The 25003-nt window shown below is 40.4% G+C and overlaps 2 protein-coding genes across 4 annotated transcripts in view; one reads left to right on the plus strand and one right to left on the minus strand.

Annotated features, from left to right (window-relative positions):
- hdac7a (histone deacetylase 7a) overlaps window positions 1-14891 on the plus strand; it is a 69578-nt gene extending 54687 nt beyond the window's left edge. For all 3 annotated transcript variants that reach the window (XM_037103825.1, XM_037103826.1, XM_037103827.1), the window contains 13 exons: window positions 233-366; window positions 632-752; window positions 1221-1270; window positions 1875-1982; window positions 3335-3390; window positions 3874-3961; window positions 4157-4276; window positions 4362-4459; window positions 10108-10226; window positions 10676-10809; window positions 11259-11340; window positions 11483-11621; window positions 11714-14891. In XM_037103825.1, the coding sequence (XP_036959720.1) occupies window positions 233-366; window positions 632-752; window positions 1221-1270; window positions 1875-1982; window positions 3335-3390; window positions 3874-3961; window positions 4157-4276; window positions 4362-4459; window positions 10108-10226; window positions 10676-10809; window positions 11259-11340; window positions 11483-11621; window positions 11714-11756 (1292 nt within the window). In that variant the 3' untranslated portion in view covers window positions 11757-14891. The remainder of the gene's footprint in view (window positions 1-232; window positions 367-631; window positions 753-1220; window positions 1271-1874; window positions 1983-3334; window positions 3391-3873; window positions 3962-4156; window positions 4277-4361; window positions 4460-10107; window positions 10227-10675; window positions 10810-11258; window positions 11341-11482; window positions 11622-11713) is intronic.
- Window positions 14892-17259: 2368 nt separating this feature from the next.
- LOC119023068 (twist-related protein 2-like) lies at window positions 17260-21872 on the minus strand. The gene is made up of 2 exons (XM_037104700.1): window positions 19629-21872; window positions 17260-17634 (listed from the first exon to the last, which is right to left on the minus strand). The coding sequence occupies exon 1, from the start codon at window positions 21465-21467 to the stop codon at window positions 20820-20822; it is 648 nt and encodes a 215-aa protein (XP_036960595.1). The 5' UTR covers window positions 21468-21872; the 3' UTR covers window positions 17260-17634; window positions 19629-20819.
- Between the last annotated feature and the right edge of the window lie 3131 nt (window positions 21873-25003).

Here is a 25003-nt window from a genome sequence, read left to right on the forward strand (position 1 = left end):
GTCGGAAATTAAAGTGAAGAGCTGCCAAATGCCAAAATATATTTAACATAATGTAATTGTGTATATCATTTTCAAACAAAAATCATGATCCAGATCAAGATGGACTAAATATTGAAAAAACATATTAGAATTCACTGTTAGCAGTACTGTTTTGGCTTGTAGTGTAAATTTACTGTGTATGTCCAAAATGATAAGATCACATTTTTTCCTGTGTGTGTGCATGTGTTTGCAGGCCTGGTGTATGATTCTCAGATGCTGAAGCACCAGTGTACATGTGGAGACAACAGCAGTCACCCAGAGCATGCTGGGAGGATACAGAGCATCTGGTCCAGACTACAGGAGAGAGGCCTGAGGGGACAGTGTGAGGTAAGAACTGATTTAGCTAGTCTGGTATGGTCTGGCTAATCTGATTTTGTCTTCTTGTTGTTGTGCATCCTCACCAAGTGAAATTTTAAATCATCCATTTCATTCTGATCTAACTTACAAAAGATTTGTCTTTCTGAAATTAGGCATTATCCATGTGCACATGATTCTGTTTGTAATATCATATTTTCTGGGCTAGAAACTGGAGGTGTTTTGTCTTTTCCTGTTGGGGTCGAGAAATTCAAATGAAAATGTTCTGTTCATACAGAGTATTCGAGGTCGTAAAGCCACACTGGAGGAGCTGCAGTCAGTCCACACAGAGCGTCATGTGTTGCTCTACGGCACCAACCCACTCAACAGACTGAAACTGGATAACCGCAAACTGGCTGGTAAGCTACTTCTCAGACTGATGGATTTAATAATTCTGAGCCCAACCATGTCATTTTCAACTGATTTAATAATATACATGAAAGACCTCCCTTTGGAGAGTAAATATGATCAGGAACATGTATACCAAACAGTGTTCCAGATGTCCAGTCATTCTCAATAACACAACTAATGCAATATCATAAAATTTTGTTTTACAAAAATTGTGTACATATTTCTGTCCTTGAACTATGTTAATTAAGTTGAAAAGAAATCACAAACATGTGAAGGTGGTACATAATATCATGAAAGATAGTTTTCTCATACCATGAATACTCTTGATACAATAGATTATCCTGGGTCAGCATATGGCTTTTCTTTTCATTAGCCATCTTGGCAAAACAGTCATGTTGAAAGGAATAAGACATTAAAATGTAATTGAATAAATGTATAAACTTACAGAAATTATGAAAATGTTTCTTGTTTCTCAGGAATCCTCTCTCAAAGGATGTTTGTGATGTTACCATGTGGGGGTGTAGGGGTAAGTGCACACACACACAACTCTATTTTTGATCATACTGTAATCTTCCAAAGCTCATAATGATAGTTATACAATACAACACAATCAGCGCGTTGATGAAAGACTATATCGTTTCAAAGAAAAGCAACAAAGTCAAGCGAGAGAAAATTACAACAAAGACAGGATATTAAAGAGGAAAAGAGAGTTGGCTTGGCCCAACGTTAGCGTTTGCCTGACAGTGTGTGTTGGACCATGACAACTCAGACTAATGAGAACAACATGTCCATGACCAGGGATAAAAGAAATGCCTCAGATTTCATTGTCCGAGCCAGATGGACAGTAATGCCAGTTTGTGAACAAACAAAGGAAAGAAAAAACAGAATGGAAAGGAAAATTACCGACAGTATGCATCTGGCCTTGAAATGGGAGAGTGAAACTGACATTTTGACTGTTGGGTCACAGCTGAAGATTTGGACATCCCTGCTCTAGATAAAGTCTTCAGTTTCCTTTAAATGTCCCAGAGGGATTTTAGACATAGCTTCATACAGCAGATATTATAGATATGTCCAGACTGCTTTCTATTTGTATGTTCGGTCATTCATTTTCCTCCATCATTTGTCTGTAGGTTGATAACGATACAACCTGGAATGAGTCGCACACATCTACGGCATCACGCATGGCAGCAGGAAGCGTTGTAGAGCTGGCCTTCAGAGTGGCCAAAGGAGAGCTAAAGGTGAGTGTGAAAGAGGAGAAGGAGAGCCACAATATCAGAAATGCATGGATGAAGTGGAGGAAGGGGATGCTACAATGCATTAAAAATGTCATCTGTTGAAATGTAGCTGTATTGTTATTACTGTCCTGATGGAAACAAAGACAAGAAGGAACCTCCTCCATGCAAAACCTGTATTGACTAAATGCAGATTAATCATCTCAGAAGATAGGAGTAGCAGTGCTTTTTGACTGGGTCATGAAAATTACATTTGCAACCTTATACCCATGCACACGGAGTCACTGTTTTTCAGGCACATGGGCCAAAAACAGCTTTGGGAACTCATTGTTATTCTGAAGTAATTCTGGAGTTTGTATCCACTGCCAGCCATGTTTTGTTCCTGTTTGTCAACTAAAAGGTCAGAAAGACACATGAAATTGGAAATGCATCCAGCAAAGAAACCTCACCCTGCCTTAAGGAACTACTAACCCACTTCAAAGATGAATGGTTTTCAGAAAAGAGTTTTCCTGTGGCCACATCATTGCAAAATTCTCTTCCTTTTCCTCTTCACAGTGATTAAAAGTCTGGCATAAACATGAAATTGTTCTTTTTTTATTCTAAATGGTCAATGTAAAAATACAGTTGGCAGGAAGTATTTATAGCTGACAGCTTCGATCCAGTTTTACCCAAAACAAGACAAAAAGGACCATGTGAAACAAGGCAGGCAGGCAGAGAATGGAAAACAATAAACACCACCCTAAGGCTCAGTCTATACTGAGCAACGATCATACACAACCACACCACTACAGTAAGCCCACAGTACAGCCGCCCCACTGTTGTTTTTAAGCTATACATGTCATAGGAAATGTATACAGGACAGGATAATAAGCACCTTGAATGGCTTCCGTTGTCTAAGAAATGTAAGCATTTAATGTTGTGTACTTAGAATTGTCTAACTGGGATAGTGAAGATGAAGTTGACTCTAATTCACTTCACTTTTCTTTGAAAGTTCTTAAATTCACACCCACTAAAATAATGTATCTGGATGATTTTTAATGGGTTAATCCAAAATAATTTCATACACTTCACGAATTGCAATTATGAAATTGAAGAATATAACAATAAGGAAAATGTACTCCGCTGTAATCAAATCAGGAAACATTACTTGTTGACTAGTGTTTGACTGGTCTGAGGCACAAAGATAATCATTTTCTAAAATACAGGTTTTGGATTTTGTGCTTAAGAAAGATTTCTTTTCAATTCTCCATGTCAAAACTTTATATAACTATAAAAGCCTTTAATATTTAAAGGTTGTAGTTTCTACATTTGAAGTGTCTCATCAAGTGAAATACTGATTAATAAAATCTTCTTCACAGAATGGCTTCGCTGTAGTCAGACCGCCAGGGCATCACGCAGACCCCTCCAATCCAATGTAAGTGTGTGTGTGTGTGTGTGTGTTTGTGCGTGTGTGTGTGTGTGAGAGAGAGAGAGAGAGAGATTACATACTCAGCCTGACCATTGTGAATTACTCTATCCTTGCTGCACTGTCAGCAGCTTAGATATAGAGAAAACACAGGGACAAACTGAGGAAGATAAATACTTTTTTGTGTTTTCTGCATTCTGTGTTGTTTTTTGACTACCAATCTTCTTCTTATTTATCCTGAGAGCCTCAATCTTGTAGCTGTCATCAAGAACAGACGGGTGCAACATGAAAATAACCTTTTTTTCTAAAAATATACACCAACAGACACTACATACGGCTAAAGTCAGTGACACAGAGCCTTTCCAACATTCAGAAAACTGTCCATCAGTCATTATACAGCTGAGCAAAAGAAATAAGAGCTTAAAGAGACATACAAATTTTTTTTTCAGACATGTTGTTTAATTTTTTTTTTCTTCTGTCTGTGTCTGATAGGGGTTTCTGTTACTTCAATTCTGTGGCCATCGCTGCTAAGCAGCTCCAACACAAGCTCAGTGTCAGCAAGATCCTCATCGTTGACTGGGTAAGACAGCTTGTTAGCTCTGGCCTCATGCAGGTGTTTTCACTGTTGTTAATACTGATGAAAACTCACTCAGTGTAATAATCCCCTTATACTCTTTGTAGAGATAAAGCGTGTCTGTGATACTCAATAGTGAATTTATGTCCTATAGCATTACTTTCTATTATATTGAAATGTCTCCACGCATCCTGTTTCTAGGATGTCCACCATGGCAACGGCACCCAGGAAGTGTTTTACAGTGACCCTAGCATCCTCTACATCTCTCTTCATCGCTATGACGATGGAAATTTCTTCCCTGGCAGTGGGTCTCCAGCTGAGGTGGGTGATGATTAGAAACCTGACAAATAAATGCCATCTTTTTTATCGAAGCATGAATGATATGCATCATGTTTTTTCGCTGTAGGTTGGTTCTGGAGCAGGTGAGGGCTTCAATGTGAATGTGGCCTGGACAGGAGGACTGGACCCACCAATGGGAGATGCTGAGTACCTCGCTGCATTCAGGTACAAACAATTAATGCTCTCTTTTAACACTGCAAATCCAGTTTATAAGATAAGAGAGTGTGTCATATTAGCGTTTAGTGTTGTTAAGCTTTTACTGCAAGGGTGAACGCCACACCATGTTGCTCCACAATCTCCTGTGTGTTCAGCATGGTTCAGATCTGGTGACTCCAAAGGATCGAGAATATGATTTAAATCAGTTAAATCAATGGTATACAGTATATCGTGTGTCTTTTTTTAAGATGTGCTATAGCCATATGTTGAAGTGAATTGTCAATTGACAGAATTGTATAGACACATTGTACAGATTACAGTATACTACCAGTTATCAGAAAAGAGGTTCAAAAATCTTTTATTTTCTTTCCAATTTTGTGAAGTTGGTGCAGGGCATTCATGGAAACATGAAAATCTTCTGGGTTGTGTCTCTGATAGACAACAAAAAGTTTACAATGGCTGACTCATGCCTGTTTCACTTGATTTTTGTCTTAAATGGTAGCCTGCAAGTTGTATATAAGGACACAGCAGCTCTTTTTCATTAAGGATGGAGCAAAAAAAAACCTTTCCATGATCAGAGAGTGTTCAAAAATAGAGGTTTTCTTCCTGTTTCAACATGCTCTGAACATTAGCCCAATACATATTGAAAGCAGATAGTTTATCTGTCTTTAATTCATGTCTTGGATGTGAAATCTATTGGATTAGACAACATTCAGTCCCAACAGTTTTGCCACCAGCTGTGTTCCAGTTTTAATTGATCAGGATAGGGATATTCATTGGTGCTTTAATCAGACAATTTCCCTCATTTCCTTTACACTGAGCCACAACAAACACACTTAAGCTGAGCCTCTGATCAGCCTAACATTGCCTCTGACGTACTTCTTGCGTAATTAATAATCCATGTCATTTGGAGAGCATGTGTCTGGCACACCCTTTTTCCAATAACTACTGATGCTTTACAGTAAACGGTCTTAAGGTCTTGTGTTTGACAGATCGCAGACCATTACTTCCTGCTTGTGGGTTGGGTAATTGTGATCGGTGGGTGTTTGGCACCAATAAAGTTTCAATAGTGTGGGCTTTTTGGTTGTCTGGTGCATCTAACCCCAAGTTAACTGTGGCAACCGCACAGTTACTGGAAACGGGGCACAGTAGCAAAGTCACAGACTTTGATTCATGCATATGTTTATATACAGTGCTTGAGCACAAACACACAAGTTCAAACACTAAAATAAAATGATCTTCACCACTGATCCACCTCAGTGTTTTTTAGCCCCTGTCATTATTATGTACCTCCAGCAAAACAAAAGTTCCATTACAGTCAATATAAGATTTATTCAAACATTCCAGGAGTTTTAGATATCAAAAGGCAGAAACCCTCATGCTAAGGCAGCTGTCCTGCCATGTTAAGCAATTTTGGGCCAAACACTGATTCCCTGCAAGCATTTTGTAGCATGACCCTGACCTCTGACCTTCCTGTAGAGCTCAGCAGCGGAAAGACAGGTTTACCAATGGGAATGATTCAGAGCAAGGGGGGGTTGCACACCCAGTGTTTTTGAGGAGGAACAGTTCACCTCCATTGGAGTGGCATGTCAGATTTTGCCTATGCTCAGTATTTATTTGCAAGCTGAGCAAGAGTGGTTAGATGAGATTACGTCTCTCGGGGGATAGTCACAGCATTTGGTTTTAAAGAGAAAATGTGTTATATTCATCTGGCTGATGGTGACAAATTCCTAAGTGGTTCTATACTCTAGTTCTTTTGACAGTGATTGTACATATCAGGTGGACAGGTTTACTGGATTTAGTCTGAAAGCAATTATGGTTTCAGGTATCTTACAGTCTGATGAAAAATAATAATGTTTGCAGATCCATCTGCTCATAATTTAAATTTAAATGTGTCCCACCCTGTTTGTTCCTTATCATGAGAACTGGACAAAGTGGTGAGTGCAGAGGACGAGGTAATGCTGGCTTCAGTGTCTTGTTTTTATGGTGAGGGACCTCCCTAAAGATTTTTTTTTTTTACGTGTCTGTGTTCTCTATGTACATCAAAGAGAGATGTTTGTACCTTCCAGAGCTTGATATCATGTTAGAATACAGAAACATTTTTTTTTGTTTGTTTTCAAATTTAAAACAGAAAATGTTTTGACAAGTATTTAATGACAAAATTGAATTGAACCAGTCTCCAAAGTCATCAGATCCAGGGACAGCTGAGAGGGATGTGCCTCCTCTACTTCAATGGGAATGACAAAACTGATTCAAAGTATCATTTTTATTACATAATGCCAATCGTATGGCCCAGTTTTCAGATCTGGACCTAATAGAAGTTCTAAGTAAACCTCTGTTTGTTTCAATCTGCCTGGAGCCCCAGATGGTGAAAGTTCACCACATCAAGACTTTTTCACATCATTGTCTGCTCAGTTATAGAAAATAATAATGATTTTAAGATGTGATGTGATCCCAGGTTCCAGATGAAATTTAAGCTGTATGCTATAGAGACTCAGATTTTACCAGTGAGATCAAATAGAAAAACAGAATCTGTGCCATTTATACATTCAAGACATGAGCAAGCATTTAGCTCACTTGTTGCCATCATTAGATGTATGACAGGAAATGTGGTTCAGCAGACATCAGTTAGTTGATTTGTCATCATTTACGAGAACTATGTTGATAATCGATTAATCATTTTGAGTCTATTAATGAAAATATTTTTTAAAAACTCTGATTCCAGCTGCTTGAATGTGAATATTTTCTGTTTTCTTTACTCCTCTTTGATGGATAATTGAATACCTTAAGGTTGTGGACAAAAAGAGACATTTGAGGAGGTATTCTTTGCCTTTGGGAGACATTGATCAACATTTCAGTCAGTCAAGAAATGAATCAAGAAATGAATCAACAAGTAATCAAAGTAATCATTAGTTTCAGCCCTGCATGCATCAAAGGTAGACTTGAAGGATTACATTGTCACAATTTTAACCACTGAGGCCACAAGGTCACAGTCCAGTTTTACAGTAATGCGCCATATAACATGCAGTGTGTCAGTGTCCTCGGGACCCAAAACATCAACTGTCTTCAATCAAGACCTACTCTAATTTGGCATTTGGTAATTTGAAATAATTACATCTTTCTTTTAAATCTCATCTTATTAATGCATGTTGTTGTCCAGAGCATAGCTGCAGCAAATGTGCAGAATATGTATGTAAGTGCCCTGCATTTACTTAGAGTAAGAACATGTAAATATTTTGTGCTGTTATGAAAATAATGACTAATAATCTTTGTGATTTGGCCTGTGGGTCCAAATTATTTTCAAGCTTCAACAGAGAGGCACTCTGCCTTAACCACTCAAAAACAGCATTTTTTCCTTTCATGCAGTCAAAATCTAAAAGGCCCCTCACCTCCCACCCACCACTTCCACACCATGCATCCGCTTTCTAATTAATAAAGTTTGCAAATGCTGAGTGGTCAGTTGAAAAAAAAGAACATGCAATGAAGTATATAAGTCATTTAATGGCATACATTTTATGGGTTAAAGTTTGTGAGTGCTTCAACTTCAGAGGGGAGCTTTGCTGCATTTGCACCTTATCCTTCACCCTAAGCCGTGTTTTTTTCCATCACCTCGACCCTCACCAGCACCATCACCCCCCTACACACACACACACACACACACACACAAACACATTCTCCCCCTGCCTCTCCTCCTTTGATTGATCTTTAATAAGGAGGCCCCTCCTCTCGTCCGCCCTCCCTCCTTTCCTCCATCTTTCCATTAGTTTGTCTGTAGTTTCTCTCTGGGGGGAGCCTGGCAGCTTTAATGGGTCTACAGGGGAGGTGGGGCTGGCTTTTGCGGTTAGGTGTGTGTGTGTGTGTGTGTGTGTGTGTGTGTGTGTGTGTGTGTGTATGTGTGGGGAAGAGTGAGGAGTGTGTGCACGCTCTGCTTCATATCCACAAGACTATGATAAAGTTTAGTTTCAAGGTTTGAAATTATTTAATGAATAAAAATTCCCCACGAACGGGAAGATTATTTATTCATCATGCATCTGTAAATGTGTGTCTGCTGTATTTGTGTGTGTTGTGCGTTTGCGTGTATGCGCTGATACTGGAATGCGTTTTATGTGTTTTATCTCTGTGTGTCCTCATTTTTGTCCATGAGCTCATGTTGTCCATCTGCATGCAGTCATGACAGCAGTATGTGTTTGGATATGAGCGTGTGTGCCCGAATATGTGTGTGTGTGTATGTGTGTGTATATGAACGGGAGGGAGGGAGGTCTCAAAGTCCCCAGGCAGAATAATGAAGGTAAATGGATCCCAGATGGACTGTTTTTCCTCTTTTCTCTGTGTTGTCAATGACGTGAGGAGAGTGACAAGCCTCTAATGGGAAACAGACTCACACACTCAGGCTTTGAACTCGGCCGACATCATCGAGCCGCAGCGTTGAGCCTCTGTCCGCCTTGGGACAGCACCGCTCTCTTCCTGACAACAATAGCATTAAGGAAATCTTCATCTGTTTGAGGTCCGCACATAACACGGAGCAGCTATAAGAGCTGACAAAACAATATGACTTTGTCAAGCAGACTTGTCTTACTGGAGGCTGTGCAGCTTCTCCAGCAGAGAAACAATAGCCCTTTGTTTGCTCTGTCTGAGCTGTGAGTCTGGGATCAGCAAACCTTGGTTTTACTTGTCACGTTAACAACTTCTTTAGATTTGATCATATATACGTGTCATCACAAGGAGACTGCCCAGTTTGATTTGAAACGGCTACATTGCACTGATGGTCCTTATGAGCAAAGTGGTGAAATAAATCCAAGTCGAAGTCCGTCCATCAGCAACTTTAAAATAAACTGAGATGTGGGCTACAACTGGTTGTGAATGTATAATATGATTGTTTGGTCAGTGTGCTTCTTTTAAAGTGTACTTTCCTCTTACTTACTGTCTTGTTCAACACAAATGCAACCTGTCAGCAGTGATTTAACCTCGCTGTTTTAACACCAAGCGACTTAGTACATGCCAAACCCAACTCTTCTCAGTGCTGATGTCAGTACAGCAATATTAACAGTAGGTTTTTTTTTTTCAGTCTAACATTAGTAAGTGTTGTTTTTTGACAGTTGCTGCAAATTGAGAAGCATTGACCGCCAAGTTTCCTCTTTTATAGCTTTCAGAAAGTTGGCCGAAACTATGTATGTGGTAGAATAGTGTTGATTTTTGGCGTCTCAGAGTCCAGATTTCATAAGTAATGATGGAGACTTGTAGAGGAACTCTCTCTTCCTTTGACTAAATGACCAGTTTCCTCTCCTTCTGTTCTCTGAGCTGAAGCATATAATTAAGGCTCAAATGTGCACATATCAGAAAAAAGTACAACACACATCATTTAAATTGTTGGATTGTGTTTGTGTCTGCAGCAGTGTGTGTCTGACCTTTTCGGTGTGTCGTTACAAAACAATGGGTGCGTGTTACAGCCTGGAGTTCACTCAAACCTGCAGCAGAACAAACGCAGCAGGCTTTTCATTGGAATTGTTGGTTAAATGAAAAAAATAACTAAAAATTACACACTAGTGTTTTCTTTTTACCAGTGTTGTGTAATACATGACTTGTGTCAACCTCTGTTGGCAACTAGAAGGAACTGCAACAGTGAAGTGACAGTGGCCTGTGTGATTGTGTGTTGACAGGTCTGTGGTGATGCCCATCGCCCAGGAGTTCTCTCCGGACGTCGTCCTGGTGTCGGCTGGGTTTGATGCCGCCGAGGGAAACCCAGCTCCTCTGGGAGGGTACAAGGTCTCCGCCAAATGTAAGCACAGTGCTCTACCACAGACTGCACAGTCTCCTCCACTCTTTACCTCATAGTCTTGTTTTTAGCAAGGGATACCAGTAAGAACTTTCTGGTCCTGTGGGTATTTAGAGATATTAATAGATTATTACAGCTCATGTCAAGCTTGGACTGAAGAGCAGCAGTTGTGCCTTCTGCTGTAGATCCCTGCATCACTGATGTGACCATAATTATAGTAATCAGTAGTCGGTATGTTTCTGTGGGAGGCTCCACAAGGTAAAAATATACGTTAGTTTTCATAGAATATTGGAAATTCTCACATAACTCATTTTCTTAAGTCTTACAGTAAGAGGCCTCATGATTGCTAAGCTTTAATGTCATTGTTCACACAAGATGTTAATGTGTGTGTGTGTGTGTGTGTGTGTGTGTGTGTGTGTGTGTGTGTGTGTGTGTGTGTGTGTCCATCACAGGTTTCAGCTTCCTGACCCGCCAGCTGATGTCTCTAGCAGGAGGTCGTGTGGTTTTGGCCCTTGAGGGAGGTCACGACCTTACAGCTATCTGTGATGCTTCTGAAGCCTGTGTCAGTGCACTCCTGGGCATACAGGTAAGGCATGCTGGGTAATGGAGTTTTTGTTTTGTGTGTGGATTTTGAATGTATGGGAAAGAAAATATCACTGAAATTTAGAGATGTAATTTGTTATTTTCTCCTTTTTATATTTTTCTACTAAAAATGAAGGAAGTACAAAACAAAAAAGTCACTGAAACACTTAATTATGGAAAATATAGTTAAGTGTTATATAACCTACTGTAGAAAGTATGGATTATTACATTCACTTACATGTATGGACTCATCTATCCTTGTTTTTACCTGGACAGTAATTGAAGTATTTTTATTGATTTGCTGTGGATATAATATTGATCCTGATAACAATAACATGCTGAATGTCTTTTATTATATCTCTTTTGTCACTTCTTCATTAAATATGTAGCCATTGAAAAGATGCCAGGATAAGACTAAGCTGATCATCCCATGGTTGTATCTCTGTTCTGTAGGACCCACTGTCAGAAGAAGTTCTGCTCCAGAAGCCCAACGCTAACGCAGTCCGCTCCCTGCAGACTGTCATACAGTTACAAAGTGAGCAGCACACATTTTTGTAGTTATTTTGACGCTTATTTCTTTCTTCATGTAATTCTGCTGAAATCAAAAACAACAGACATGTCGGTGTGGTGTTGCCAGGTTACAGTTAGAGTAAGCTGTATGTATGTGGCTGTTGCAGGTCAGTACTGGCAGAGTTTGAAGGCCTACAGCGGATCAGTGGGTCTGTCCTACCTAGCTGCTCAGAGAAGAGACTGCGAGGAAACAGATGCTGTCAATGCTTTGGCCTCTCTCTCTGTGGGAGTTCTTTCCAACAAGAGGTACACACACACACACACTTATTTTCCCGCCTGACGTTGACGCTTACTCTCCCAGCTCTCCGCTCACATCTGTTTCTCACCCTCTCCCCCAGCATCCCCGATGAGCCAATGGAGCATGACAGTGACTCCATGTAGAAGGATCTGACCAATCACCTCACAGAACTCGCTATCAGGATTTGGGCTGCACCTGAAAAGCCTCAGATCTCCTGCGCTGTCACATGACCAATGAAGGGGACGTGTTTGTAATGCCACTGAGCCCCGCCCATCTGCCTTACACACACACACACACACACACATGCACATCCAGCGACACACCATGCTGAACCTCCTCAGACCTGCCGCATGTGCACCTCAAGGCTGGCCACCACTCAGCTGAAGCCAGCAGCACTACCTGCAACTGAGAAACCTTCTGAAACCTCACCAAAGAGCAATACCAGAAGATTTGTAATCGACTTTTCATGTCTGCTGACTGACAGTGGATTTTGTGTGTGTTGTTGGAGGTCCAGTACCACAGCTCTGTGACCACAAACCTTAAAAGAACAGACAGAATTCAGAGTGCCGCTCTGATTCTTCTCGAAGCACTATGTACCAGCAGCTGTTTTGTTGCCTTAACTTTGCCTTAATGTAACGACCAACATCAGGTTTCGGATGGAGACTTTGGATTATAAATTCCTTTCTCTTCTGCCACTTTGAAGCAAAAGTAGACCAAATGGGATGCAAATGGCAGAATGAGCCGATGACATCAGGTGAAAGCATATTTATGCATACAGCTGACGGATAAAATGCAAAAATTTCAACAAGAGGAAGTGGCCACAACACAGAGAGGAAGAATATGGAGAGTGTCTGTTTTAATGATGTCATTACACACAGTTTAACCACTAGAGAAGACAACAAAGAACTGGAGAGAGAAAGAGAAAATGAAGACACAAAATGGACAACTGTGGGTTTGTAGAAACAAAGAAGAGGCAAATGGCCTTGTTGTTTTATTGCACTGTTCATTCCATAATGTGAACCATAACAAATTCCAAAGCTCTGGGAAAAAAAAAAAAAAAAAATCCAACTCCTCTCTGTAGGTTATTTAATAGTTTTTTGATGATCTGGATGATGTTTCTTATTCGTTTCCCACTCTTCTTCTGAGATGTCTTATGAAGTCTCTGACTCACTATAAGGACACGCGTCGGCCGAAATATTGACGAGTCAGATTTCCTATGAAGTTAATCTGCAAAGTAGGCAAGAATTTAAAAGCAGGATTTTTTTCACTGCTGTTCAGTGTCTTAAATGCACACACGTACACATACACATACTTATACACACATGTACAAAGCAATGATGAACTTTTGATGTACCACTAGTATTGAATACTGTATCATATTGTTTATATTAGAGACTAAAGGAGCGTTCATTCCACCGTGGCACCACTGAGGACCATTGTATTGTTCTTATAGTAGCAATAATGTTAATGCACTTGATGGACATCACCCAAAGAAAACTGCCTTAAATTAGCCTGCACTTGGCAACAGTATGGAAGCAACACAAGGGACCAGTATGGATACTGCTCTTTACAGCGACGCTACTTTGAGAAAACGCCGTTTGAACCTGTGGATTTTAGGTTCACATCATATATGCAGACTTTTGTATACTGTTTGTTTTGATGGTGTGTACAGTGACCTGGCTTGGTTTGGATGCTGTTTTTATGAGTCACAGGCTTTATCACAATCTAATTAAGAAAAACTAAGGTATTGTCTTTTGTGAACTTGAGTGTTTTTCCGCAGTAGCAGCTCTTCTTGTCACGTTGCAGTCGAACTAGACAGTGCCACGCTAAACTTGTCAGTCCATCATCCGAGCTGATGTTTGAAGTCGAGGTCATGTTGCTCGTTCATTTAAAGAATTTCCTGACCGCCCTGTTACACGAGCACGAAAGGGTTCTGCATTCCAGAGGGGGAAAAAAAAAAATAACAGGATCGTGTTTCTTAGTTTGGAGGTGTAGCAAAATACAGCTAGTGGATGTGCGTTTTTCATGCACATGAGGTTTGATCTGTTTAGACTTTTGATGACCAATACTAATGTTTTTGTTTTTTTTTAGTAAAGCTGCAGATAGTCAATGTAAATGTTTAAATTTGCGGCCAGACTTATTTTATTTAGGGTGTTAAAGCTACTTAAAAGCACTAGACACTAAAACGGAGGCTAATGAAATTCAGATTGGACTAGTTAGCTGCTTTTACATGGCTGTGTCTGAGAATTGTGGCTTGAGAGCTTTCCTCTGAGAATTTACATCCATGATTGGATTTAAAGCAGCACAATCAGATTATTCAGCTCGTCTGAGCAGCGATTTGATAAAAGAGTGACACTTAATATTGCAGCATTTGTAAAATCTAGATTAACACAATCTGCACAGTGAGTTAATATGACCAACGGAAGGAAGTATTTTCAGTCCAGCATTCAGGTAGGAAAGTGTTCGAGTGCTGAGTTTGCTTTAGTCAGACCCTGGGCATCATCTGCCCAACAGAAGGCCTCTGAGCTTTGATAATAAACAAAAGTGAAGATTTTGCCATCGCATCGCTGTTGCCCTACTGCTTCACCCCAGTAGGAAACTATTAAATACGTGTTCCATAATTGGTGCAACTGTAAAGCATGTCATTGATTTAGTGTTGTTCATAGTGTTCTTAACAGCAAGTGACGGCATTTAAACAATGCTGTGTCTCTCTTATACACCGTGCCCAGCGAGTGCATGCGGTGCCTATGAAGTAAATGTTATCCGAGTATACGTGTGAGTGTGAGAGGGAGAATGTTAGTGATTGCATGTGCTTCGTTAATGCATCTGTACGTGTTAGAGTGCGTGTGTTTGTCCGTCAGATACTGTAAATGACCTCTCCTGTATTATATTCCCAGTGGCTGTTTTTTTTTTGTTAGTCTTATGTAGAGGCCAGTACTGCCTCAACTCTTAATTCCCTTTATTACTGATGTCATTTGTACCTTCTTCTTAAAGAAAGACACTGTAAATAGAAACTCCAAGACCAAAATACACATGACACACATGTGCCTTGACACATTCAGTAGTATGTGTATTGGTAACGCTTAACTAACTGGATTTACAGTAACTCTGTATCTATAAACATGACATTGAAATCTTTGTTTCATGCTATTCTTTATTATTTACCTACATGTGTTATCACATTTTCCTACCATGTGTCTGTATAGAAAGATTGTCTATTTTGTACTGTTATTTTTGTCTTTTCCTCTTGATTAAAGAAATAATTTCCAAGTAAAAGACTCTTGCTGTCCAGAGCATCATCATATACAAGCTGTTGTTTGCAGATAATGTGTGCATGTATAACAATGATGATTTGTTAGTGATTTTAGTCAATTAAGTGCAAAGAAAAGCTTAACTGATGGTATGTACTCCTGAAAAGTCATGTCAACAGACCTCAAACAGATAGCAGCATCTATATGAAAAAGCTAAGGTCACTAAAAGTTACTAGGTGAGATTTACAGATATTTAATTGAGCTAACTATCAAGCTAGCATGTTTTGTAAAGTCAGTTGTATTCATGTCAATTATAATTAAAAAAGATAACAGCTTAGCTAACATGCTAATTCTAGTTTTTCGACAGCAGATTTATATTAATGCCAGCTATTGCAAACTATTGGGGAAACACATCAATGCATCGAATTAATATGGAACAACTGGTGACTCCAAACTGCAAATTAAAGTGAGTTGTTTTTAGCTAGCTAATGCTGTTTATGTACTTTTCTGACTTTAAAATCGTTGGTTATCTACAAAACATACTTAAGTGTAGCTTTAGGACAGACTCAAAACAAACTTAATCAAATACGGACCCTGCCTCAGCCATCATTCAAATATGTTATGTTGTTATATTATAGTACCCGTGGTTCTGATTAGGGCTGTCGCTAACAACTAATTTCCAAATGTGTAAATAGAAGTTTAGAACTAGAGAAATAAAACAGTCAAAATGTAACAAAAATTAATTTGTAATATTAAGCACTGTCTGAAAAAGTATTGCATGTTACATCCAACATGCAGCTAACAACCAGCAGTGTTAGCATCAGTAACGATTGCTTGTATTTTTTTATTTTTCTTAAATAAAGCATTATTTGAGGACCTGCCATTTCAGTTCAAACGATGGCAATATGTATTTTAAACGTGTACATTCATAACATAATAATACACTGAACTGACTATACTATTTGTGATGCTGATTAACGAGTGTGGCAGTGTTTTAATCCCCAGTCATGTAGTTGCATATTATCATAGGACCGTTGTAAACGGAGATCGTCTCGTTCATAAACGTCCCATCTTTTCTGTGAATGGTTGACGGAACAAGTGAGATCACTCGGACTCCTTGTTATAGTGTTTTGTTTTTTGTTTTTTTGTTTTTTTTTACATCATTTTTTTGCCTTGTTACTTTTTTGTTTTTTAACCCTATGTGAGCACTTGGGTACATTTCTGTTTCAATCAGACTGCTTGTCTTGAAATGATACGAAGACATACACACTTTTACCATCGATTCTACATGATATTAATGCAGGATTGATCCAACAATACGAGCAAACCTCTGCGCTTCATCTGAGATTAACCTGAGGCTTGACAAATATGTGCTGGTGAAAAGACGTAAATAAAACTTGATTGCGCTAAAACAACACAGTCTATACTGCACACTTCAGGGTGGGTGTGATCTCCCTCGCCCTGCCGTTAGCTTTGTCGCTCCAGTTAACTCCAGGCAATTTACACCTTTATCTCTCTCATTTGCACAGCTCGCTGACAATCGAGTCTTTTCCATTACAAATCCAACCCGAGCGGACCTGAGCACGGTCACCAGAGCTAGGAACACCCCTTGTTTGGGTGTGAGCGGAGCCTTTTTCCACTGGTTGCACCAGTGTTTTGCACGTTTTTGCACGAGCGTTTAACAAAGCTGACATGAACTCTAACCATTTCTCAGAGCTTTATATGTTCCTTTATATGAGCTCTCATAAGAGCTGTCTAACTTTTAGTCAATTTTTTTTTCACCCTTCAGCAAATCATGAAAAAAATGGCCAACACTGATCAATGTGGTTGTGTCATTCTGTTTTTCCCAGCAGCAGTGTTACTCTGACCCCGTGTGAGAGCTCTAATGACTGAACTCTTGCTAGCTGTCAGGGCACACAACAGTTAACCTGCAGGCCACTGTAAGCGTAGCTGAAAAAGATCAAGCTAAAACTTCAGAATCCAGGTCCAAACAGGCTATAAATATTCCCGGAGCCCTTAATTGCACATTAACGTGTGCTTTGCGGAGGAATTAACTGTTCCTGACTGACCAGGCGAAGGCACACAGACCTCATTAAAAACAACAACCAAATGGGAGGGAAAAAAAAAAGACCGGGGGAAGGAGGAAGTCAAGGAAAACAAGAGAGACAGTTTAACAAGAGAGACAGGAGACGCAGAGGGTGTGGTGCCAGTATAAATCCTTGCGCCGTTCATCATCTGGTTTTACCAGAACAACAAGAAATCTCGTGAGCAGTTCGAGGACAGCTTTTATTTTTAAGAAAAATAATGATGCGCTGTATGTATCATACATCTAGCTCTCCGGGGCCTTTTCCTGCTTGTGATATTCATATCACAAGACGGTAATACTGTATCAGTGTCAGTTATTTTTATTTTTATTTTTTCGTAAAGCACCGCATACTGTACATACTTCAAGTAAATGCTCCTCTCTGTCTGTAAACCGGTGTACCACAGACAAAGACATTAATCGCTGTCCGGGTCGGGCGTCTCGCTTTAACTGCGTGACAAATAGTCGGGAGCACAAATTGCAAACGCAAATCCAACCTGTGCTGTCCGTTTCATCGTGGTAAATGACACTTTGTCTTTCCCCATGTCAGTCCGCTTCCTGATCAGTATTCCTGTACGGTCCTTTTCTCCAGAGCTGAGGTACCTATAAAGTTCCATATGCATCAAAGCAGAAATGTAGCACGGCGCAGAGACGTGCAGGGAGGATCACAGTCACTTGGTTCAGCAGCTGGGAAGACAAAGAGGCAGGCATGTTACTGTGGTATCCACCTGTATTCATTAAAGGGCATCTAGGGGCCTTATTGGACATATTTTGATATATTCATCATTAGGAATTTTTGTTGTTGTTGTTTTTTTTCAAAAATGTTTTGATTTTCTATTCAGGAGAAACTGCTCCCAAACAACATGGGACTCAAGAGACCATATTCGCACGGCAGCCATTTTCCTATGACATCACGGTCAGGGCAGGAAGCTCAAATGTCGTAATGCCGTCTTCAAGTCGCGTAAACGTACAAAAATCCAACATGATGTTATCGTTTCGCTGCTTCCCGATCAATCAGCAACTGAAAAGATGCAGGATCGTGAAAATCCGGACGGCCGTCGGGCTGTGTTTCGCGGCAGAATGACGTATTTGACAGCCCATTAGGTTCTGCAAGACAAGAAATACCAGCTAGCTAACGTTAGCATTCGGCCACTTCCTGGCTAACGCAACCATTTAAGGATGTTTCAGGATACGATGGAAAAGGCATAAATAATTCTAAAATAAACCAAAAAAAACAAACAAACATTTATTTAAGCCTGGATGTGAAACACACTGGATGTAATGAAGTGTTAATGTTAGCTATAAACTGGCTGAAGGCTAACATCAGCTGCCTGTTTTACCTTGAAATATGGTCTTGATGTCCCCCAATTGGCAAGTTAAAAAATCGATAACAATTTGACAAAGTCCTTACGTTTACACGACTTGCAACCTGAAACACAGCAGCGTTACATCACACCCAGAATTCCCAGGATTCAAGCTTCCCACCCTGATGCTGTTTGCAGCGGAAAATGGCCGTCATGCGAACGTGGGCCGACGGCGCCGCAAGACACAAAAGCACTTATTTTGTTAACTCATTTCAACAATGGAAGAAATGAGATGCACGTATATTTTTGATCGTAGCATCCTAACGTCAATGGATCAATGGTCAATGACATAATACAAGGAGATGCATGGGCTGAGAGGTTAATTAATGCACTTTAGCCAATTAGCACACATCACGTCATACTGACTGAGTATTCAGATGAATGCTGTATGAACTTAATGTGTGCTTAAAAACTAATCTCCCTGATTTTTTTTAGGGCCAGCCGCTCAAACTTCAAATACAAAACACACAGGGGCTGCTTTTCTCTTTTGGCCCCAGACTGAATTCTTTTTAAATGTCAAGTGTCTTCTAACATGTCAGCGAAGGTTAGCCTTGTGAGACCACACTGTGCTGACTGTGGGGCTCAGTAAAATACTTAATAAGTCTTCATGGTAGCTGGAAACATTAGCTACCTCCCTGGGACACTCTAATGATAGGTTGCTGGGCTTCATGTGTGCTGGCAGTGAAGGCAGAAGCGGTTTGTCATGGATATGTATCGAATACAAATAGCCTGTCATCCCTCATCTCTTTAACAGTCTGGTTGTTTGTATGGCATGAGAGCTAAACCTTGCAGGTGATGCTGGTTTGCGTTGCATCAGATCTATTTTACGGCAGGAAATACAGTGTAGTGGCAGGCAACACTCTACAGTGACCTTCATTAATGAATCGTAAATCAGCGATCGATTAAACTTTAGCTCGCAGTTCCTCCTCAGTTAAACACAGCAATGTTTATAACCAACAATCGTTTATTGTTAAGCTGCAAATGATCTTTATAATACTTGTGACTTAATATTGCAATTCATCTACTGACACTTGGTTGACTGTTACTACGTTGCAACTGTTTATAAAGCTTTACAACTGCTCAATAAATGAAAGAACAGATTTCATCCTTTGATAACAGTTAATTAACTATTAACTAATGATTAATTAACTATGAATTAATGATTGTTATAATCAAACACAAACCTCACTTTTTACCGCTTTTTTTATGGCGTGCAAAATTTGGTGATTAAGAATAGTCGGAGGCGTGTGTTTTTGTGCGTGCACGGCTGCACCTATGCGCGCGTGCACGTTTGTGTGTGCATAAATCAGCTCTCACCTCCTCCATCACTTCCAGTGGTTTATGGGAGCCCAGCGGGGAGCCACATCAGCCTCCCCTTTGATGGTGACACACATGATTCATGGCTTTTAGAGACCGTTTGTTTTCATTACGCCTCCTCGTCAGCGCGCTGTAGCTGCATCACGGCTTTCGTGCAACGCAAGCAAGTTTGGGCCAGGACGAGAAGGAAAGAATTTCAAGGGGAGAGTTTTTTTGGCACTGGAAGAAACAAAAGGGGCTTGGTTTGGGTATAAAGCGGAGAAACTTTAGTCAGGACGACGGCTGCCCACGGCTACTTTTTCCACCGTCGCCTGGGTTCAGAGGTGGTCAGGGATTCATAACATGTCAGGCTCTTGGAAGAGTAGGAATGGAGCGGGTTTGGAAAAGTCAAAGGTCCAATCTGTCGTGAAACATCCATTTTTTTTTTTTTTTAAATGTTTTTGTCTTTCCAGTTCTCACTTTCTTCCAGTCCCTCATCTGCATTTTCTTGTTGTTGCTCTTTGTACATTTTACAAGACTTTGTTACACTTGCAAGCCAGTGGCAGAAATGATGTGAAGTTTAAATGCGGCTCAAAGTGTGCATGATGATGGCGATAGTAGTGATGTTGATGATGATGATGATGACGATGGCCGTTAAGGTGATACAATCAAGGGTGTTGCAGGGGTTGAAACCAGAGGTCAAACTTGAGAACCTGAGAGAGCTGATGGGGCGGAGGGCTCCATGCGTTCTGTCATGTGGAGGCAGCATTTAGGACAGGACGTCCTCCATCATCAGACTGTCGAATGAATACTGAATGATGTCCGGCTGCTTTTTGTCCCACACCTGTCCTGTCCGTCTTCGTCGTCTATGTACACAGAGTGCAAATGTCTAGGAATCATACACTGAACACGCTTTCCCTGTTCTAATACTTAAATGTTGCTTTTTAACAAGCAAAACAATAGAATCACAAGAGTCCATAGTTACATCTGACATGTAATGAGGGGATAGTGGCTTAAAATAAGCTGTGTAAATGCTCATAAAAAAAACTCTGTGGCAAGCAGATTGATCTAAGATGAGGTGTGAAATAGCGTCCACACTGAGCGGACGTGTCCTCAGCCCTCAACTTCTTATAAGATTATGTCCATCTCATGAGGATATATCATCCATATTAGGGGCGACAATCAAAAGACAAACCTTGCTTTCAGTTCGGTTTAGTGTCCAGCGGACATGGTGGACCAAGCTCCCTCCATCCTCCAGACAGAGAAGGCGTAGCTCAGTCTCTCATGCGCCAGGTAGTTACATCCAGCCAGCTTGGTGTCCATGTCATCGCTCTGCAGAACCTGGTACAGAAAGTCAATGTAGCGCGATGCCAGCTTCAAGGTCTGGATCTTGCTCAGTTTGTCGGAAGGGAGCGTTGGGATTATCTTGCGCAATGAGGCAAAGGCGTCGTTGAGAGATTGCGTCCGCTGGCGCTCCCGGATGTTGGCAATGACCCGCTGGCCGTGTGGGTCCTCGAGGGGGGACAGACCTCCAGGACTAGGACCGGGGACGGGAGAAAGGGACGGGCCCGAGGAAGGCAGCCGATGCTGAGGGCTCCTCTTGAGTCTTTTGGGTCCAGTCGGGGTGTGGATCTGGATGTCGTCCCCGGGCTTTACCTTGCCATCGTCCGCTGATGTGGTGGGAGAAACTGCTGTAACCTGATCCTCCATCTGCGAGCCCATCTGCCGTTTATGCCCGGTGACCCCTGGTGTTGCTACAACGACCGGACAGGCGTTAGAGCGTAGTCGTCCCGTGTTCTCCTTGCTGGAAAGCACCCCTCCCTCGGAGTGGTCATCGTTAGACTGCTCCTCCTCTCTCATGCTTGGCCACGTTTTTTTTTTCTTCTTCTGTCTTCTCTCTCCTTTATGTGTATCCTTCACTCTGTTTCAATACCTCCAGTGCGTCTCTCTTTCTGTCAATATGTCTCTTCTCCTCTCCCACTCTGCTTCTTTCACGCAGTTTTCCTCTCTTCTGTTTGTCTTCAGAAACTCCCCCTGTTACGCTCCGGGTTTCTCCGGAACTCTGCTGTGTTGTTCTTCTTCCCTAACAGTTGCGAGATCTACACTTTGTCACATCCAAGCATACCAAGCCAAAATAGGTAGTAAGTAGTCAGTTTAGGATTGCCACAGTACTTGTTCATCCACAGATGAGGAAACCTGCCAAGGATCTCTGCCCAGTCTCTTCAGTCTGAGTGTACACTGCATCGGCAAACCGAACTGTTCTCATGTCCCGCTTCTGTAGCTGCATGTGAAACAACAGCAACCTGAATCTGACTTTTTAAAGGGAGGGAACCATGAAACTTTCAGCTGCCCACCCATTTAACTCAGTTATTGGTCCGCAGGACGTTTTTTTGGACAGCTGAGCTTAAAACAACAGGAAGAGTGAATCTTAAGCGATTGGTCCGATCAAAGGGACGAGGCGGAGACAAAGGTGTGTCGTACAGCCAACCAACTTGAACCGTTGTGACGTTCGCCTCTTGTCATAGAAGTTGCCCAAGTTTATAGGTTCCAGATTTCCTCCGAAGCAAGTCCTACCATCCCCCCTCTTGCTGCTTGGTTCTTCATCCCCCCCCTTTCCTCTTACTCTACAAATCAGCACCATCAGCCGTTGCTTTCAATATAAGAGCAAGGAGGAAAAAAAACTCTGAAGGAAGCTTCACAAATGTTTTTGTTTATGGTTTGAGAGCTAGTCTAGATTTTTTTTGTAGCCACATGGCCTGTCTGCTCTGTAAACTGAGAAATATGATAATTTTTCAACACAACACATTCCAGGCAGATGGAGTAATGGTCAGAGACTTAGGTAATCATTCTCTCCGTCTTTGTTTTTTTTGCTGGGTAAAACTGTTACAACTGTGACAGGTCTGCATTCATTCAAGATGAAGATGAAGTGAAATGACTGGAACCTAGCAATATGATAAAACAGAAATTACAGTAACATTGCTGTAACATCTCATCACATCACTGAAATTACAATAATAAAATAGATTACCGTAAAAGTTATTTCACATAATACAATTATAATTAACACGGATTGCTGCAACATAAAACACAACATAAAATAGTTACATAAAAGAGATTACTGTAATATTACTGTCACCATAACACAATTCAACATAACAGGAATGACTATAACTTTGCTGTAACTTAATGTAACGTGACATAATATGACACAACATTAACGTAAAAAAAATACTGTAACATTCATTTAACATAGCATAATGCAACATAACAGCAATTACTGATACATTACTGTGACATAATGTGACCATAACTAAACACAACAGAAACTACTGTAACACAACATGAACACACTGAAATTAACATTATATATGACCTTGATATTTATCATATCTTATCATAACATAACATGAAATAAAATAACACAAAATATATTGCTGTAAAATAACATGACATTGCATTACATCGCATTGTATAACACAAAAAATATTACGGTAACAATCCTGTAACATAACATAACATAACATAACTTATCATTACACTTCATATATTACTGAAACATTCCTTTATCATAAAGTAACACAACATAAGATTTCACAACATACATTAATGTAACAGTCCTTTGTCATAACATAACATAACATAACATAACATAACATAACATAACATAACATGAAACAAAATAGCACAAAATATATTGCTGTAACAGTTTTTTGACATAACTAAAATAACATTTCACTACACTACATTACACAACATATTTTACGGTAACAATCCTCTAACATAACATAACATAACATAACATAACATAACATAACATAACATAGTGAAACAAGAGATTTCTTGAATGAATAATTGAAAATATTTTAAATATTACAAGAAAAAGCACCTCTTATCAAAATAGAGTTCTTCTTGTTTGTGAAACAACAGAGACAGTGTGTTTCATTTAACTACCAGTGACTTGGCTGTTGGATCGCAGCACAGACCTGAAGGGAGGAAGGAGCTGGCATTCAGTCAGCACTGCAGCACTGTGCTCTAATCACAGCATAAAGGAAAGAGTGAGTGGATCAGGGAGCGGCCTGTGGGACATTTTGTTTCTTTCAACCACTTAGTTACATCTCGAACAGAAACCGGTCCTGGTCCAACATGGACTTTGCTCTCTAAACTTCTGGGTGAGCCTCCAGCATGGCCCACAGCCACAACCTTGGAAAAAAAAAAATTGAGTTGAGTGTTAGCGTTTTGTGTTTCAGAGGCAAGATGCGTCCCTCTGATGAAAACACTTAGTGAAATGATGTTACTCAGGCACTGTTAGAATACAGAGCTGGAAAATCTCAAAGTCTCTCCTATGAGTCAACTCAAAGATGGCTCAAGTCCACAACAAGAAGAGAAACCTCTATTGTCTGTCCACAGATGATACCGTTTCTCTTGTGCACACGCCACTGCTCGACATGACGCTGTTTGTTTTCCTTGGCACAACAATATTTGCATTTGTATGTGGACATACGTAGTTATAAAGTTGCTGGAATTCTCTTTAATCCCCCACCCCCTCCTGTTCCTCCTACTGTTCCTTTCTTCTTCTTCTTCTTCTTCTTCTTCTTCTTCTTCTTCTTCTTCTTCTTCTTCTTCTATATCTTGTTCCTCTATGGCCCGTACAAATCCAAGATGAAAGGACTCCACATTGTCCGAAATGATGAGATGAAATGTTCTTTGCTGTTAGCTCCCAGCATGGTCACATGGGTATCCTCGCATCCTATACTAGGTCTACAGTTCTCTTGACCAAGACGCTTGTACTTATTTTCAATTCGTGCTGCTAAACTGCACTGTGCGTATTGTTGTATATTGCACATACCAACATTTTACTGCAATTTTTGTTACATGCTGTTACATTTAGTTACTGTTTGATTTATGTTAAGTTAGCCTTTATTTTATTTTTATCTTACTTTATTTATTTTATGTTAGCTTATTTTTACTCTGTATTACTTTCCCACCTTTGTATTGGAACAGTTGCACAGCAGTTTCCCTCGGGATAAATAAAGCTTCTCGGATCTTGAATCTCAATCTGATTTGTTCTGGGGCTGCCCACTGCCTCCAAATAGTTAATCCCCACGGGGGACTGATGATATTAAAAATGCATATATTAAGCAAAGTGTGGAGTTTTTTAGTTTGTTTGTAGCACTATATGCAGCAGGGTTTTTAACATCAGGGCCTTGTTTTGTCTGTGCCGCATGAAACACCCACAACCACAGTGCAGTACACATTCCTGTAGGTTACACGCTATTTCCCTAATCAGTTCCCAGCAGACATGCCAAGTAACAGCAATGCACCAGCAAACGCAAGGCGGAGGACTGCCAGTCAATGTACATATGGCAGGAAACAATGCAGAACCATTTATACATCTC

The sequence above is a fragment of the Acanthopagrus latus genome, chromosome 7, assembly GCF_904848185.1.
Source record: "Acanthopagrus latus isolate v.2019 chromosome 7, fAcaLat1.1, whole genome shotgun sequence".
Classification (NCBI taxonomy): domain Eukaryota; kingdom Metazoa; phylum Chordata; class Actinopteri; order Spariformes; family Sparidae; genus Acanthopagrus; species Acanthopagrus latus.